Source organism: Rhinolophus hipposideros (genome assembly GCF_964194185.1).
Source record: "Rhinolophus hipposideros genome assembly, chromosome: 22".
NCBI classification, from domain to species: Eukaryota; Metazoa; Chordata; class Mammalia; order Chiroptera; family Rhinolophidae; genus Rhinolophus; species Rhinolophus hipposideros.
The window spans coordinates 22,578,892-22,596,623 of record NC_138068.1 but is presented as its reverse complement, the minus strand read 5'-3'; the positions used below and the strand labels follow the sequence as shown (position 1 = coordinate 22,596,623).

Here is a 17,732-nt window from a genome sequence, read left to right as displayed (position 1 = left end):
GACTGGAGAGCCTGGGTTCAAATTTTCAACGGTATTGAATGAATCCCGCGGCGGTTCTTGCGGGCGCTCGGGTGTTACAGCTGCGACAAGGTGAGCCATGGGGAGAAAAGGGGAGCAGTTGGGCACGGGAGTGCCTTTTTCCTGATTTTCGAACGGCTGGTGGTCGCCTCCATGCCCCCAGTGCGGTCCATGTCTCTATGCCCGGGCTTCTGAGGCTTTGGTTGTGGGGCGCGGTCCTGGCCCGGCGGAGTCGGAGCCGGGCTTCCGGCTCCCCTTCTCTTCGTTACAGGATTTTTTCCGGGAAGTCTGTCCGGACCGAGCCTAGGAGGCTGTGTCTGCAGGTAGATGTGGAGACTGGCCGTGGGAAAGAGCGGGGAGAAGGAGTTGTGAGAGGCTGTGGGCCCCTAGTAATGGTAACAATTTTTGTTTTACCACACATACGTGACATAAGCATGTACTGGGCTAGGCATTTTCTCGTTTAATTTTCGCACCAAGCCAGTGAGGTGGGTGCTGTTCTTAACTCCACTTTATAGAGGAGGAAACTGAAGTCCACCGTCTAGATACGTTTAGAGAAATGGATGAAACAGTAGCACCGCCCTCCAGAAGTGTGGCGTTTGGTGGAGGAAAATAGATGTGGTCAGAACCAACTATATTTTAAAACGATTGCGTAAGGTGGAAAGGTAATCGAGGTGGTGTGAGAACATAATTGAGGGGAGAGTTTAATTCCACTTGTAGTTGCCTATTTGGGATTTTAAATTAACTCTGTTTTATCCACATCTGCCCAGTCCTCCCCCCTTTGCTTCAAATAACCAGGTATTAATTGCCTTTCTAATTTCTTGTCCTAGAACATTTAAAGATCCGAGAGGAATGAAGTGTGAATCAGGCTATAATATTGTTGGATTCCTCCACACCCCCCCCCTTTTTCTTCATAGATGGTTTCTTTTTCTCATATACAATTTTCTAGTAGTTAAGTACCAAGGACTTCCCCAAGATCAGTCCCTTGTAGGACAAGACAGCATCCAGGTTCAGTCTTACCTCGTCTTTGACATCCTGTTGCCTTTTTCAAAAATTTGTCTCACCATCATCATATGTCAAAAGCGAGCTATTTACTGCTACATAAGGCTATTCTTGTGTTGTGGCCTCAGTGTATCATACCCCCGGTGAGGCCACCCCTATACCCTGTTTCCCCAAAAATAAGACCTACCCGGACAATCAGCTCTAATGCGTCTTTTGGAGCAAAAATTAATATATAAGACCCAGTATTATATATATGTTATATTTATTACATAAGACTCTGTCTTATAGTAAAATAACACTTGGTATCATATTCTATTATACCTGGTCTTATAGTAAAATAAGACCGGGTCTTATATTAATTTTTGCTCCAAAAGACGCGTCAGAGCTGATTGTCCAGCTAGGTCTTATTTTCGGGGAAACACGGTATAACCCTTGGTTGTTTTGGCGTAGCATTGTTGGGTGTGTCAGCTCAGTATTAAGCTATCACTCTTGGGACCAAAATTGTGGCTCCCAGCTCACTTAGCTAATTAATTGAGCTTTTAGGGTGTGCTGTGTGCTGAGGTTAGTGTTAAATACTGTGGGTGTACATGTGTATGATGTTCTTAGGGTTTTCTGGTATGCTTGAGGACAAAAGACTGATTCAAATTGACAAGTGACAATCAGAACAAGACGAGAGAGCATCTGAGTGCTCTACTGTTTTGTACTGTAAATGCCCTGGCAATTTAGAGGAGAGGGAGATCAGTGAGGCTTAAAACAGGCAATGGTAGCTTTGTGAAGCAGGTGGGACACACATTGGCTCTTGATAAGCAGTTTGGTGAGACAGGAACTGAAACAGTGTTGGTGCATAAAAATCACCCGCTTAATATCTGTTGAATTGGATAGGCAGGAGGGCATTATCTAAATTGACTGCAAAATTGCAGGTATGAAAAACTGGATGTATTCAGCTGGCTTGGTAAATTTGTTTAAACTTTCAAATTGTGTAAATAAAACAGGGTTATTAATATTTTGACCAGCCTTATGCTTAAGTCTGTATATTCTAACCTTAATAAAGTTACTTTATCCTACAGTTGCAGTTAAGCTTCTCCAGGAGATGGGATTATGTGGGAAGGTCCTCCATTTTTTATTTAGGTACCAGGAGAGGTTTAGAGTTCTTCTATATCCCTTATATAGTTTTTCTTCAGCCTTTCCTGGGTCTGTTCCCTACTTCTTTTTCAATTGCTGGGGAAGAAGGGAGGAGGAGAGATTTAAATGCCCTTTGGCGCACTTAATATTCTTTGCCATGCGTAAAGGTAGGAAGCAGAATTGACTATAGGGAGATTGAATGGCCCAAACAAGTCTGTGAATAGGTTAGACACAGGTTTGAGAGAGGGACATAGAGATCAGCAGCCCAAGGTACTTTGTGAAAAAGGTGTATAGATAACTGGGGGGGGCGGAGGAGGGGGAGTCTGCTTTTGTTTGTTTGCATAGAGAAACTTGATTGGGGGAAATTAAAGATTAGTGAGAAAGGTATAAAATTGTATATAGGAACTTTGGAAATTTTTTTAAAATGGTATTTTTACTTTTTAAAATAAAAAAAGGTAGTAAAACAAAATTTTTTGTTCAGACTCTAAGTATGCCTACTATTTGTCCTGTTTGAGTAGGATACAAGTGCACTCTACCACCTCTTGGTGTCAGTGTTCCTAAATTGCAGGTTTTGGAAAGACTGCTTTAAAGTGGACGTAGGTAATATCAAAAGATACCAGGAGACAGCAAAGGTACACTAAAAAATTTTAAGAACGCTTTTGTACTGATGAAACAGCAATCTGTTAAGACGTTTAAAGGCATCTAGGGGGGATCCATGCTATTGAGAGAGTGGGTATCTAAATACTTTACCACAGAGTTTCATCATCTTTCTGCTTCTGCCAGGTTCTTTAAAAGGAGTACTTTCTAGACTTCAAGATTTCAGAAAAGAGGTGAAGGAGTATATTGCAACTTTGATTGGACTGACATTAAACCACAGGTAAGGTTATGTCCACAGGAATAAAGGGAACATTAATATCTTCAAAAGTGTTTAAACACGTTCAATGTATCTTTATAAAGTAACGTTTTGAAGAAAATTTATTTAATATTGGAAAAGCAAATAAAACAATATAACCCATTACCCCAGTTCTCATATAAACCATGGCTAATATTTTGATAGATTCCTTTCCAATGTTTTTCTGTGTCTATATATATTTTTTTTCTTTTTACAAAAGTTCAGCTATGTTCATTTAGAATCACAAGCAGTTGACAGACTCAGTGTCTCAAACCACAAGAAGCCATTTCTGCTTCATTCCATTCTGAGTCCTAGGATTGGGTTCCCGAATGGCAGGAGTGCTGTTTGGGGCCCCTTCCCAGGTTACAAGTTTCTCATCGAGGCGATCTGTGACTGTGTGAGATGGGCCAGGTAGGTCACCATCACAGGTCATTGATGTTGCTGTTGAGCATGGTCTTGATGTCCTTGGGAACTATGTTGGGTACCTGGTTAACCAGACTCATCAAGAAGCGGCCCACGGTATTGTCAGCTGACACCTTTCTAGACAGTACGTCTGCGTACTGCAACACTGCTTAGGGCATCCTGGATGCGAGCTGAGGACCCTGCCACTGGCCACACGTCACTTGAGAGTCCAATCACCTGGTTGGGGCAAAAACAGGTCTTCATGCTCAGGTCAACTCCAATGAGTGCAGTGTCATAATACGCATATTTCACTCTGATCACCCCCACGGTCCTCCTCAGGACACGCAGTGAAGTGCTGCCATAGACCTTAATGCTCATGTGGCCGTTCTGGAGCCTCGTGTCCACAGTGAGGTGAATGGGGTTGGGGGTTTCCCAGCTGTAATACTTATCGATCAGCACAGAGTGCTCCATGATGTCATGGCCGGAGTGTACCAGCCCAGGATGAGCTCACTGGGAGAGACTTTCTTGTGCAATTCATACATATTCATAGCAAATCCCATGTCATCAGCCACCTCATCTTCTCATTGTGTGGCACTGACAAGCAATTGGTGACTTCCACTGAGTGCTTGTCAGTGGTTCCAACAGGGTCCCGATAAGTCGGGCAGCCCCACATTGCATCGTTCGTAGCTGTCCATGATGGAGGCCAAAATGACAGGATTCAACTGGATCACATGGTTGCCAGGGAAGGGGTCCGGTGGAGCAGGACCAGCCAGTGACTGTTAGGGTCTGTGCTGCTGCCACCGGGTCTGGGGATGAGGATGGAGCTGGCGCTGGAGCTGAGGTTGCGGCTGAGGCTGAGGCGGGACCCGCAGTCTGGGCTAGGGCTGGAGTGGCAGGGGAAACACTCGCAGGTACTGCTGGTGTGGCCATCTTATTGAGAGGGCTATATTTGGTTTTAAAATATCATGCACTAAAAACCATTATTTTTTTCACTTAATACTTAGGTTGTGAACATTTTTTCATGCCGTTAGAATTTTGTGTAGCATAATTTTAATGGCTATATGGTATTTCATTATATGGTTCTACTGTAGTATTTTACCCAGTGAAATCATTGGTCAAAAAGAATGCTTATTTTTAAGACTTTGGTACATAGCACCAAATTGCCTCATAAGAAAATTGTGCTGCTTTACCTACCTGCTAACAATGTCTATTCACATAGGCACAAATTTATATTTTAAAAAATATGTAACACATTCACACTGTGCAAAAATCAAAATTATATAAAAAAGATTTGCAGTAGTTAAAAATCTTCCTACGCTGTCACTGTCTATCTCACTCCCTGCCACCTCATAGGTAATCACTTTTTTAGATGCGTGTGTCTACTTCCCAAACCTTTTGAAGGATATAAATCTCTACAAGACTGAGGGATTGAGATTTGATGAGGATTGCAACCTGTAGCCCCACTATCAACGCTTACAAACTTGCAGCTTCTTACTGTTGGAACATCAGAAGACTCTGATATTCCACAAAAATTTCCCCTTAATCTACAAAGATCTGTGTCATTATTTGGCCTAGAGGTAAACAGCGTCATTGATTCCTATCCAGGTCCTATTAGTTGTATAAGAGTGGATTATGGTTTATAGAGTCCATGGATAAATTAAATAAAGCAGAACTAATTTTGTACTTCTTCAGAGAGATGATATGAAAATGACAAGTTTTGGAGAGAAATGATATAAAATATATTTGCTTGAGGTTTCTGGACAGTGACGAGTTAGAACAAGTGTCCATGTGTCCTGTGCTGACTTCTGAGTGGACGGTGAGGGATTGTCATTGGATTTTAAATTGACCCAATTTTGGAAGCTTCATAGATCTGTTTCTGTAAACAGATCCGATTTCAACATAGAAGTTAGCAAACACAAATGTGGAAACACAAAGTCCATTAACTTCCTTCAGACTTAGTTTGTGACTTTGATTAACAGTTAAAATTGCACGCTGGATTATGTTGCCATTTATTGACTCTTGCTGATCCCTTATGTCCAAAAAAAAAAAAAAGTAGGTGTTTTCTCCTTGGGTAAGATGAAAATAACTCTATTTAATTTGTAGTACTGTAATAGGATCTCTTATCCCTTGTGAAAGTAGGAGAGGATGTCCCTGGGGAAATGGCACTGCCTGGGATGGGACCATCTTAACTAACTACACTTCGAAATGAAGTCTTGACTTGCCCTGTTTATTCTATTAAATGACCAGTTTAATTCATGATTTTTCCTTCAATAGAAATAGGCAGGACGATGCTTGAAAGCTGGATAGTGAGTGAGGTGCTCAATTGAGAGCATCTATCACACTAATCTTTGGTTTTCTTAGGAGCTGCTAGTCCACTATTTCAACCTTAGAATGCACCCTTTTGCCACTTCCCCCACCCGCTCTGAACCTGCACCTTTTGATTTATAGGGCTTGTCAAGGCTAGTTATTTTTGGTTTGAGAGTGAAGAGAGACAGGAGGTGATGGAGGTTGATTTCAGATGACTGTGGATATAGGTTACATTGCCTCTTTTGCAGTCTTCCTCAATTGTGTACTCACATTTGTTTGCCCTTTCCATTTGTCTCTTCCCTTAGGAAAGGTCAACATTCATCCTTAGCCTATAGAGCTCTGCATGTCTGACTGTATCTTTTGGGTATCAGTTTCACCAGGAAGCCTGCTCTGACCCTTCTTCACTCTGTTCCCCTTCTCTGCACTTGCTTCATTTATTGTTAGTTGCCCTTGGTTTATTCCCCATTACAGCAGGGATCACCCTGTATCATAATTGTATTCTTCATTCAACTGTGAGGTCCTTGAGGGAAGGGATTATATCTACCCTTTGTTATTTTTTGGAAACAAAAAAATAGCTATATGGTATGGTGGATGGTACTTGATAGGCAGCTTTTAAAAGGAACCTAACTAGTTTGGGACAGGCGTTTTCCTCATGTCTATTGTAGGATTATTGGTCAGAAAGAGCTATTTTTTAACTGACAGTGTTTCTAGATTTGCAGAAGTCTGAAGCTATGGTAGATTCCGATAATTTTGAAATGTGATGCTGATTCTCTTGCTTGGCAGTTTAATTTGTTTGGGGGAATGTGGTTGACGCATATGCCTTTTTTTTTTTTTTTTCCCAGTGAGACCTGTTGACAGAAATTCAATCTTGATTAAGGGGTGCAGGAAGGCATCCAGTTCCCACCATGCGTGAGGTTCTCTCATTTAAACAGTTGGCTTTGACCCTGGCCTGCTCTATTTCCCAGTAGGCCTTGTGCTCTTTAATTTTTGAAGGTTTTACATCCTAATATTTATTATTTATGGGAGAGGCAGTGTGGTGAAATTGGCATAAGCGCGTAGTTACTTTTGGCTTTGCTCATGTACTTGTGCTGTCACCCTTTACTGAGGGGACTCATGCTTCTCAATGGATATGTATTTACTTATTTGTTCCCGTTTTGGGGCCAGGGGATGGTCTTCTGAGTTGGCCATACTACACCAAAAGATAGTTCAAAAGAAGCTTTTTTTTTTTTTTTTTTTTTTTTTTTTTAAGATTTTATTGGGGAAGAGGTACAGGACTTTATTGGTGAACAGTGTGTACTTCCAGGACTTTTTTCCAAGTCAAGTTGTTGTTCTTTCAGTCTTAGTTGTGGAGGGCACAGCTCAACTCCAGGTCCAGTTGCCGATTTCTAGTTGCAGGGGGCGCTGCCCACCATCCCTTGCGGGACTTGAGGAATCGAACCGGCAACCTTCTGGTTGAGAGTCCACTGGCCCATGTGGGAATCGAACCAGCAGCCTTCGGAGTTAGGAGCATGGAGCTCTAACCACCTGAGCCACTGGGCCGGCCCAAAAGAAGCTTTTTTTGAAAAGGAGTCCTGTTAAAAATAGTGTTTGGGTTTTACAATTTCAACTAAATAAAGATTGGGCATATTTAGGTTTGAGCCCCTTGCCTTTTAACCCTCACCATTCAGTGTAGTCCTAGATCTCAAAAGACACGCCTCCTCCTGAGGCTGACTAGCCTCTTCATGGTCTCCTTTACTTAGAATATCCACTGAGAGGCTCAGGCTAACTTCCATCGTGTTAGGTTGGTGCAAAAGTAATTGCAGTTTTTGCAATTATTTTCAACCTTTTAAAGCACAATTACTTTTCCTCCAACCTAATATATATAGTGAAAACTTTATATGCAAGAGTGCAAACTTAGCAAAAGACATTAAGGGGCTGTGTTTTACTTTAGGGGAAGATTGAGCTCAGAGCTTTCCCGGTATATTTAGAATAGGGCTTTTAATCCATCAGAATGTTTTTTATGAACAACTTGTCAGGGATGCTTAGTGTTTTATATAGAGCAGAGTTTATTTTTTTTTTGTCTAACAGGTTAGCAAGATTTGGTCACCTACTTCATTTTTGAAGGGATATTTATAGAAAAACTGTTATAGGGACCCCAGATTTTGGAATCCTACAGAACTGGCCTTAGAATTAACACTGCTACACTAGTTTGTGATCTTGGAGTAGCTTTGCTTCTCTGAGCTTGTTTCCTTGTTTGTAAAATGGTGATGATGATGATAATATCTACCTTCTATATTGTTAATTCTATGTTGTTTAAGTGAGATGATTGATGTGCAGTGCCCGTTAGGGTGCTTGGCCTGTAGTAGACATTCAGTGTTTGGAAGTTATTACCTATAAGTGGTTTTGTCTCTTGTGCCTTGACCGTTGATATTGACCTATACAGATATCTATATTTAAATAAACATGAAAGGTAGTGGATGGTGCAGTGGATAAAGACATATCCTTTAGGGCCTATCTGGGTTCAAATTCTGGCCCTGCTACTTCTTAGCTGTGTGACCATGAACTAGTAGTACTCTCTCTGTGCCTCGTTTTCCACTTCTGTAAAAGAAAGGTAATAACAGGACCTTCTTCATAGGGTTATTGCGAGGATTTAGTGAATTAATATATGCAACACACTGTCAACAGTGCCTGGCATGTCATAAGTACTCAGTACTCAGTAACTCATAGCTTTTATTTTTAACTTGTTTTTTCAATTTTATATACCATTTTGTTAAGTTCATACCAGGAACGTTTTATTTTTATACAGAAACAGAGAATGTGGAGTTAGTAGCCAATGTATATAGACTGTAAATGGGAAGCATTATTTCCAAAAATCAAGAGGTTTAACAATTATTGCTGGATTTAAGACTATTTAATAAAAATTCCAGAAATCCCAGTGTCTTATAGACTGTAAACATAGATTTAGGGGGAAATAAGTACTGCTTAACTAGTTTTTTAAACTGAAAAGATACGGATTTATACAATAAAACATATTTAAAGTATATAAAAGTTCGTATAGTGAAAAGTCTTCCCCGGATCAAGAACTCCCAGTTTTCTTCTCAGACCCAACTGCTGTTAACACTTTTGTGTCTCCTTCCACAATACTTTATGTATATACAAAGGTATATATGAGTATATATTACCCTTTTTTTCTTTTTTAACGTGAATGGGAGCACACACTTCTTCATTAGCTTTTCTCATTTAATAGCTCTGGAGCTCATTCTATACATATAACCACATATGTAGAGTTACCTAATATTAAAATTACTATTTCATTATACATTTGTGCCATAATTGATTCAACCAATCTCCTATTGGTAGAATTTGGGTTTTTATTTTTTTTACTTTTAAGAACAATTCCATAGAGTACTTTCATATACTTACTTATGCATAAATACATATCTGTAAGATAAAGTTCTACATTTGGCAAGATCTCTCAAAAAGAAAAATGCAAATTGCACTCCAAAGAGTGCTAGCAGTGTAACTCCATAATTAAAAAAAGAGAAAGGGGTGTGAAGGGTTAAATTTGAATACTTTCCAGGTGGTTTTCAGCAGCATGCTTTGGTGGAATCTGGGTTTTAGGAGGCTAAGTGGGGTTGTTGCAAGTTACATTCCAGCCTCTTCCCTCCCCCAGCTTTAGTTGTCTTCATTACATTCCTGCCTGGGAAGTGTTCCCAGTGACCTGGGTTAGGCATTAAGATCATGGGAATCCAAGATTTTCCCATGTCTTCCAGCATGTTTGTTCATAAGAATAGGAAAACTTCCTCTTTGCTGAAGGGGAATTTTAGCCACTGTCAGTCATTTGGAAATCTTTCAGTAAGCGTCTTTTGAATAGAAATGTGGTCAAGGAGAGGAAAGGTATCAGTAGGTCAAAAGACAATGATTATATCTTCTGGCAGTATATTTCATAGCACTCGAAATGTTTATGGGAAGTAGGTAGACAGAAAAGTAGAGTGACTTGCCCATTGCCATATATACAGAGAGTGCCAAAAAAAAATGGTGCCAAAAATGTATACACATTTTAAGAAAGGAATCTGTATTAAAATTGTAATCCTCAACATATACTGAAAACAAAAGATGAATACAAGTCACGTTTGACTTCTGCAATTACAAGAGGTGCTCAAAGTGGTTACCATCGGCGTCCAGACACTTTTGATTACAGCGAACTACTGCTTGAGCAATGCTGACCAAAGTGCCCACTTGTATACAGTTTTTTGGCACCCGCGCTATGTCTTGTAAATGCCGGAGACTGGGCTAGAATCCTGTACTTCTATGTTTGTTGGCTGTAAGATAAAAACATAACTCTAATGGTTTATACAAAAAGAGCATTACTGTCCGGAGGTAAATGATTGCTGATATTTGTTCATTAGTGATCAGTAGCTCAATGATCTCAAGGTCAATGTCTGTTATACCCTTGGCCATCCACTCATGTACACAATGGCTGCTATGACTGTAGCCTTACGTCTACCTTCAAGGCAGGAAGAAGGGTGAAGGGAAAGGGTGGGAACAAGGGCTATAGCTACACCTGGAAAGTAAGAGTTTTCCTGTAAATCCCTCAGCAGATTTCTACTTTCTTCTCATTGGCCAGAACTGTCCTGTGGCTACTCTAAGCTTGGAAGGTGGCATTCAAGGAGGTGACTTCCATTATAGTGTGCTTCCTGCTTTTTGGGTTTTTTTTACAACAAAGTATGTCAAGTTTTATTCATGGGTTTATGTCCACATTGACAAAACCACAAATGGCTTCTCTCAAAAGCATCACGAAGGGGATTACAATAGATTAAATTAATTAAAATCATGTAAATATATAAAAATAAAATGTCGCATGACATCATTAAACTGGGCTACTTTTGTGTTGCTGCTGAATGTCCACGGGCACAAGCTTCTAGATTTCATAGATGAAAGGCTGGGTGAAATTCCTTGGAAGTGAGTAATTGCGTAGTCCATCAAAAGGTGTTGACTAGTGTTCTCTGAAGTGGGCATAGCCACATATCGCACAGTCTGTCCTGTACCAAGAACCATTGTTGAGTAGGTGGGGGGTACGACGAAGATACTACTCAATTCAGTGCTGTTAGGTGCGACATAGGAGCTGAGAACCATACACATCCAGATGAAGTTCAGCAGAAATTGATTCCTTGGTGTATAAGTAAGTTCAGGATTGAATGGCAGTCCATCAGAGAAAATCTGTTACAGTTCCACAGAGACTAACAGGATAATCAAATTCGAGTTCACACTTGAATTGTCTAACAGCCAGTCTCTAGAAGTAATTGGTCAGGGCCTATCAATTCATCTTGATAAAATAGTGCTCTTTTAGCTATAGAGCGAAAATTAGGATGGCTGCATTCCACCAACACTGAGAAACAACCGTAGTGGCAGCTCCTTGAGACTTTATTTGCTGCAGGAGCAGAGGGCCACGTCTTTACCAGGGCACCCATACCAGTATTAAGTTCCCCAATACCTGATGTCCTTGGAAAGCTTGAGCTCTTTGAAAATAGATCCCATCTTTTAACTTTTTGTCCATGGCTGTGTGCCACATAGTAGCAGATTGTGCAATCAGTATGGAGAAAATGAAATGACTCAGGGTCTGAGAACTGAAAAAGAGCTGGGGCTGAAAATCATACTTGGGTCATTACTGTTTGGACTACATTACCTTGGGAGGTCAAAATGTTACGTCTGACCTAAACATCTCTCCAATTAGCTACTAGATATCTAAGTGGATACTTGAGATAGTCCACTCAAAAGGTACAGGTGCTATACAGAACTGATTTTAGCCCATTCTCTGTTTGTCCTCTCCGTCTCAGTCAATAGCACCATAATCCATCCAACTTCCAACCCAAGAGATGCTAGGATTTACTCCCAATTCCTTCTTTTCTCTATCCAGTCTGCCATTGAATCTTCTCACTGTTACCTTTAAAGTTTATCTCATGTCTGTTCACTTCTCCATGATCAATATCTTGGCCCAAACTACCACTGTGTCTCTCCTGGACTTCCACCATAGCCTTGTTAATAATATGCACCCTGCTTCCAGTTTTGTTCTCTTTCTAGGGCAGCTGGCTTTTGCAGAACACATCCAAATCAAGGAAACGAGTAAAAACAGCAGTCCTAACTCCACAAAGGCAATAAGAAGTTGACTGCTTCCTACTGTTTTGATGTTGTTCAATGAAAAATATTTAACTGTGGCTTGATTTAAGCCATGTTAATTTCTAATTCTCTTTATACTTATAGTTCATACTATATAATTTAAATATTGTATACTATCTTATTTATTGAGTGTGAAAGGACTTCAGCTACTGTCTAGATTTTAAATTCCTTTGTGTCTGAGACTATATCTTCTACTTTTTGTATGAGACTTAGTGTCTCATCCTTGAATATTAGTAAGAAAGGAGCTTCGACATCAAACCCGCATGTTATAGCCCTTAGTAAGTGTATAATATAAGTGGACTGCTAGTATCTTTAAAGTGAAAATATTGGGAGAAGTCTAAAAATAGGGGAAAAGTAAATTATAGTACAGCCATCAATTGATGGGATGTCGTTATTCATCGACATGGAAAATGCTTACAATATGTAAAGCAGATGCAAAACGTCAATGATCTTATTTTAAAAAGTTTCTATACAGAGGGTGCCAAAAACATGTATACACATTTTAAGAACAGAAAAAAACTATATTAAAATTACGTTGATGGTAACCACTTTGAGCACCTCTTGTAATTGCAGATGTCAAATGTGACTTGTATTCATCTTTTGTTATTGGTATATATTGAGTATTGCAATTTGTTTCCCCTTTTTCCAACTCCCCCCCCCACTCCATTTCAAGCTTTCAAGCCATTGTTTCTCTTTCAAGTCTAGTTGTGTAGGACACAACTCCCTGGCCCATGCTGGTATTATGAGTTGTGTCTCCCCCCATGCTGAGGCAGTCTGTCACCAGTCGGCTGTTCACAGCAGCTCACGATGGCTGCTGGCCACTCACGCTGACTACTGGCCGCCCATGGCAACCCACAGCAGCACTCAGCCCCTCAAGGCAGCCCAGCTCCAGGGAGAGCTGTTGTTCACTGTAGAGGGTGCAGCTCACTGGCCCATGTGGGAATCGAACCGGCAACCTCGGCATTAGGATCACGAGCCCGGTGCTCCAACCACCTAAGCTCCAACCACCTAAGCCACTGGGCCAGCCCGTAGATGTTTTTGAAAATAAAGGCTTTTTTATGATCTAATTTTTATATGAGCATGTATTTTTATAATAAAATAAGGGCTAAAAGAAAGATACTTAATTCTGTAGACATGTATGTAAATGATTACTGATACCTACCTTTCTTCCAAGATCCAGAGTACTTTTAAGTACATGTTGTTCCCTGGATGAGGACAAATGGCTTATTGGGTTTCATAGGAAATTATCTGCCAGTGAATGTGGGCTTTAGGCTATTTTTTACACTACTTCCAACTGTTTTTTTAACTGTACAAGGCTGGAGTGGGGGCTGACTTCAAGTCTACACAGGTTTCCACAGGATGGAGTGTACAACTTCGTACACAGGAGTAGGATGGGCCCATATCATTGACTCGTTCCTTTTACCTAATCTGCATGTTGTGCCTTTTATGTATTTTTTAGTCTTTTCCTTCATGGCCAGTAACAATGTTTTTATGAAAAGTGGGAAAGAAAACCTATACTTGGCAAAACTGTATTGAGCTCTTACTAAAAGTATAAGATACTTACTATGTATAAGATAAGCACCTTGGTGGATGAGGGTATACACAAGTAAGTAAAATCCATTTTTTAGGAACTTACATTCTACTAGGAGAGATGTTTGCATAGTTAACTAATATAAAACTGGATGGTAAACAAAGCACTGTGGCTTTGGAGAGGCAAAAATTATGTATGATAGGTAGAAATTGCAAAAGAGTTTATAGAGAATTGAATTGGACAGTAAATGATGAGTAGGATTTTGGTTGGTAGGTATAAAATGTATGGTGTGTTCAGAAATTGGGTTATTCAGGGCAAAGAGAGTAAATTAGATGTGGTAGTGGCTAGAAGTAAGAAAATGGTATATAGAGAGGGAAAATAAAATAATGAAAGTAAAACTCCTAGCACAGTGCATGGCACGTTGTAGGTACTAATCAGATTCCTCTTTCTAATTCCCACATACCTACCTCGAGGAATGTCTTCAAGTTACCCAAAAGAGCAGTTAACTTTTAGTTTGATTTGAAAAGTAAGACATATTGTCCAGGTGATTTTTCAGAGTTGCAAATGTGGTAGTAAAAGCAAAGCAGTTGTTATGTAATCAGTACTTTAGTTAATGGCAGCCAAGTTTCTGACCCATTTCTTTCCTTAGAAGGTGACCTGTTGCGAAGTGACACAGATACTGGGAAAAACCGGCTCTTCTGCGTTAAGGCAGGGACAATGTCACAAATTAAATTCTCTTATTCCTATGATGCACCCATGGACTTCATCAATTTTACATCTTTGAATGATGAGGAAGAAACCCAAGACGTAGATTCTTGGTTTGGTAAGTGTCTGCTTTCTCTGGCCATTTTAAGGGTTAGTGGCTTGCTTTGTAGAAGGGACTGTCTGTACCAAGATGCTCGTACTTTGTCATCCATGATATGAGAGAAATAACTGAAGTGCCCAGTATTTGGGGAATAGACTATAAGTATAAATTGATGTTATTTTGCAGTTAAGAATGACAAATATTTAAGCTTTAGGGATATATAGGAAAATCCAGAAATCCATATTTCCTTAGAAATATGATGAAACAAAGTTGAGTGAAACTCTAGGACTCAAAAACATGTCTGTAGTGATGGCAGCCACATAATAACTTGCTCTACTTGTCACTAGGCATGGAGTATAATACTACAACTAGAATACTGACATACAATTCATCCATCTTACTCAGATTTCCCATTTCACGTGTACTCATTTTTGTTTATGTGTACTAAGTTCTATGCAATGTTATCACCTGTGTAGGGTCATGTATCCACCAACAGAGACAAAATATTGAACAGATCACAAGGATCTTTGTGTTGCCCTTTTATAATTACACTCACCTCCCTCTTGCTACCCCTCCCCATTTCATTTTTAAATGGAGGGACTATGCTACTCAGAACCCAATCTCCAGAGATAGGATTGCCTGATGTTGAGTCATGTGATAATGGCACAAATCCTGACACCAGGTCAGCACTAAGGATGTGGTTATACTTTTATATTACTTTGGAGTAATATGTGAGACCAGTGATATTGCAAGCTGGTAGTTGATGGGGCCTCTTCATTTTATTCTTTCTCATGCCTTAATCCTCCTTATTAAGAGAAGTCGGTTTGTGATGGGGACAAAAATGAATCCATTGCAGCCGCACTTATCACTGATAATGGAGTGTTCAAATGTGATGGCATATGCCATTCTCTTGGAAAAAGATTTTAATGGTATCCACCAGGGAGCCTGAGAGGAGAGGTCTCTTGGAAGTGGTGTGGAAAGAAAGGTGGATAAGAGGACAAACTGCCCTGCAGGGGTCTTCCTCATGGCCTTGCTCCACTGAAATCCTGAGGAAATGGCTGGGTTGTCTGACTCTTTTTTCAAGTGTTTCTTTAAAACAAACAAGAAAAAATATTAGTATAACAACACTATTAACTACAATTTGGAAGAAAAAAATTAATCCCACTACTTTTTCAAGACCACCTTAGTTCTAATACATTACTTTCTAATTCTAAATAATCACATCTTTTTACACAGTTGCAATCAGTGTACATGCACAGTGTTATTGCTAAGGCCCACCATGTTTTTGACTCTTCTGTCTATTGGCAGGCTGTTGGTAAAACAGGTGTTTCACTGCTTTGTGCTGACTTTCGGACACAGCAGAACCGAAGATAAAATTCCTTGAGAGGGCCTATCTCGGTTCCATCCTCACACACCCCACTCTCCCCTCTCACCACCCAGTTGAGGAAGAACCTCATCTCAGATAGACTATTAAGTGTCCCTTGTAAGCCCAGCAGATCTTGGTGGCTACAGTTTTCTTTAAGAGGAACATGATGTATTTAGGTGGTAGATAAGGCCAGTTCATGCTTGGACGGTCCTAAATGTGTAGCAAGCGAAGATAAGGAGCTATTCACAATGCACGCAGAGCCTGCATGTCTCCTTTTCTATAGCACATTGTCAGTGTTGCCAGTGATTTAGTGATAGGTTTACAGTCTCTGTCTCTGATGTATAGTGTGTACTCATTTCCTTTGATCACTAGAACTTGGCTTGTACTTGCCAAATGAGTTAGATGTGTACTGAAGCCCATTTTAAGTGTATGGCATTGACTTATTTTACTTCCTTGCTGATTGTGTAGATGATGACACTCTTACCTTTTCACAGAAGAGAAGGCCAATTTGGAGAATAAGTTTCCTGGGAAGAATGGGACAGGAGGGCTTTTTCAGGACAAAACTCCTTTGAGGAAGGCTAATCCTCAGCAAGCTATCGTCACACCTTTGAGACCAGGTAAGAGAGACATTAGAAAAAAGCTCTTTGGGAGAATGGTGGGGCAGCATATTAGGAGTCTGAGGGATCTGGGGGAATTACCTAAATGCTGTATCACTCGGTTTATTATTGGTGAAATGGGCTAATTCATTTCATGGTGAATGTGAAACTAACAATGTGCTACACGTTTTTAATAATCTCTTGGAACTTAAGTTAACATAGAATTTTACTGCCAGATACATAACTGTCTTCTTTTTATGACAAGATTTAAGTAACTTCTACAGGTCTGGTTGGGAAACAAAATAGTAGGCGAGAAGAAGGCACTGCTTGCCATTGTACAAGAATTCTTTGAGTCATGTTTCGGATTTTAACAGATGATTGCCATTTAAACTGGTGGTTACTAAATCTGTGGAATATTGTCTATTTGGTCAGAACAAAAGAGGCATTCTTTAAGAGGTCATAAATCTTTGAAAATAATTATTTTTTAAAAGTTATAGCTATATTTCAATATAATTCATATATACAATTCACTTAAAGTGTACATTTCAGTGTTTTTTATAATTTCCCTTCTACTTGCTTTGGATTAAGTGTACTTTTCTTTTCTTTTCTTTTTTTTAGTTAAGGTGGCAACTGAAGTCACTGATTATAGAGATCTGAAAGCTTTCTTTTTCTTTTTTTAAATGAGTTTACTGCTATAAATTCCCCCTTAAGAACTGCTGTAATGTCATCTGACAAATTTGATATGCTGTATTTTCATTTTCATTCAATTCAAAATACTTTTAATTTCCTTTTGATATCTTTGACCCATTTTTTAAAATTGAGATGTAATGACATATATATATAACATTATATAAGTTTAAGAGTACAACACGTTGATTTGATATATATTGCAATGTGATTAACACCTCTATCGCATCACATAATTATTTCTTTTTTGTTTTGAGAACAGTTAAGTTGGCAACTTTCAAGTTTATAATACGGTATTGTTGAGAATAATGTCTATGCTGTGCACTAGCTCTCCAGGACTTATCCTCTAGTTGCAAATTACTTAGCATGTTATATTCTCATTGGGTGGAGAGTTACGTAAATGTCAGTTGGGTCAAGTTGGTTGATAGTGTTGCCCAAGTCTTCTATTTCCTTATTGATTGTCTATCTAATTGTTTGAACGTTTTTGAAAGTGGGGATATTGAAGTCTTCAACTATTACCGTTGAATTGTCTTTCTCCCTTCAGTTTTGTCAGTTTTTCTTTATGTATCTGGGTCTGTTATTAGGTACGTGTATTTTTATAATTGTTACATCTTCATGATTTGATCAGAACTTATTTTTGTAAATGAAATTTTATTGGAATACAGTCATGCACATTCACTTATATATTATTTATGGCTGTTATATTCTTACTGACTTTTCTATCAACTTCTTGTATCAATTAGAGAGAAAAGTATTAAATTTCAGACTATAATTATGGATTTGTCTTTTTCTCCTTGTAGTTTTTGCTTCATGTATTTTGAAGCTCTTATGAGGGGCATAAATATTTAGAT

At 39.4% G+C, this 17,732-nt stretch overlaps 1 protein-coding gene and 1 pseudogene across 5 annotated transcripts in view; one reads left to right on the top strand and one right to left on the bottom strand.

The window, feature by feature from the left end:
• The window catches only part of TPX2 (TPX2 microtubule nucleation factor), a 51,781-nt gene continuing 34,049 nt past the window's right edge, over window positions 1-17,732 (top strand). For 2 of the 4 annotated variants that reach the window (XM_081034470.1, XM_081034471.1), the window contains exons 1-3: window positions 2,912-3,016; window positions 14,077-14,250; window positions 16,093-16,215. In XM_081034470.1, coding sequence (XP_080890596.1) covers window positions 14,145-14,250; window positions 16,093-16,215 — 229 coding nt within the window. In that variant the 5' untranslated portion in view covers window positions 2,912-3,016; window positions 14,077-14,144. Of the gene's footprint in view, window positions 91-2,911; window positions 3,017-14,076; window positions 14,251-16,092; window positions 16,216-17,732 lie in introns of those variants that run through there. The other 2 variants (XM_081034472.1, XM_081034473.1) reach the window with 2 other exon arrangements.
• Window positions 3,395-4,363, bottom strand: LOC308490958 (eukaryotic translation initiation factor 3 subunit F-like; annotated as a pseudogene). Its single transcript has one exon. The product of its transcript is annotated as a eukaryotic translation initiation factor 3 subunit F-like (transcript).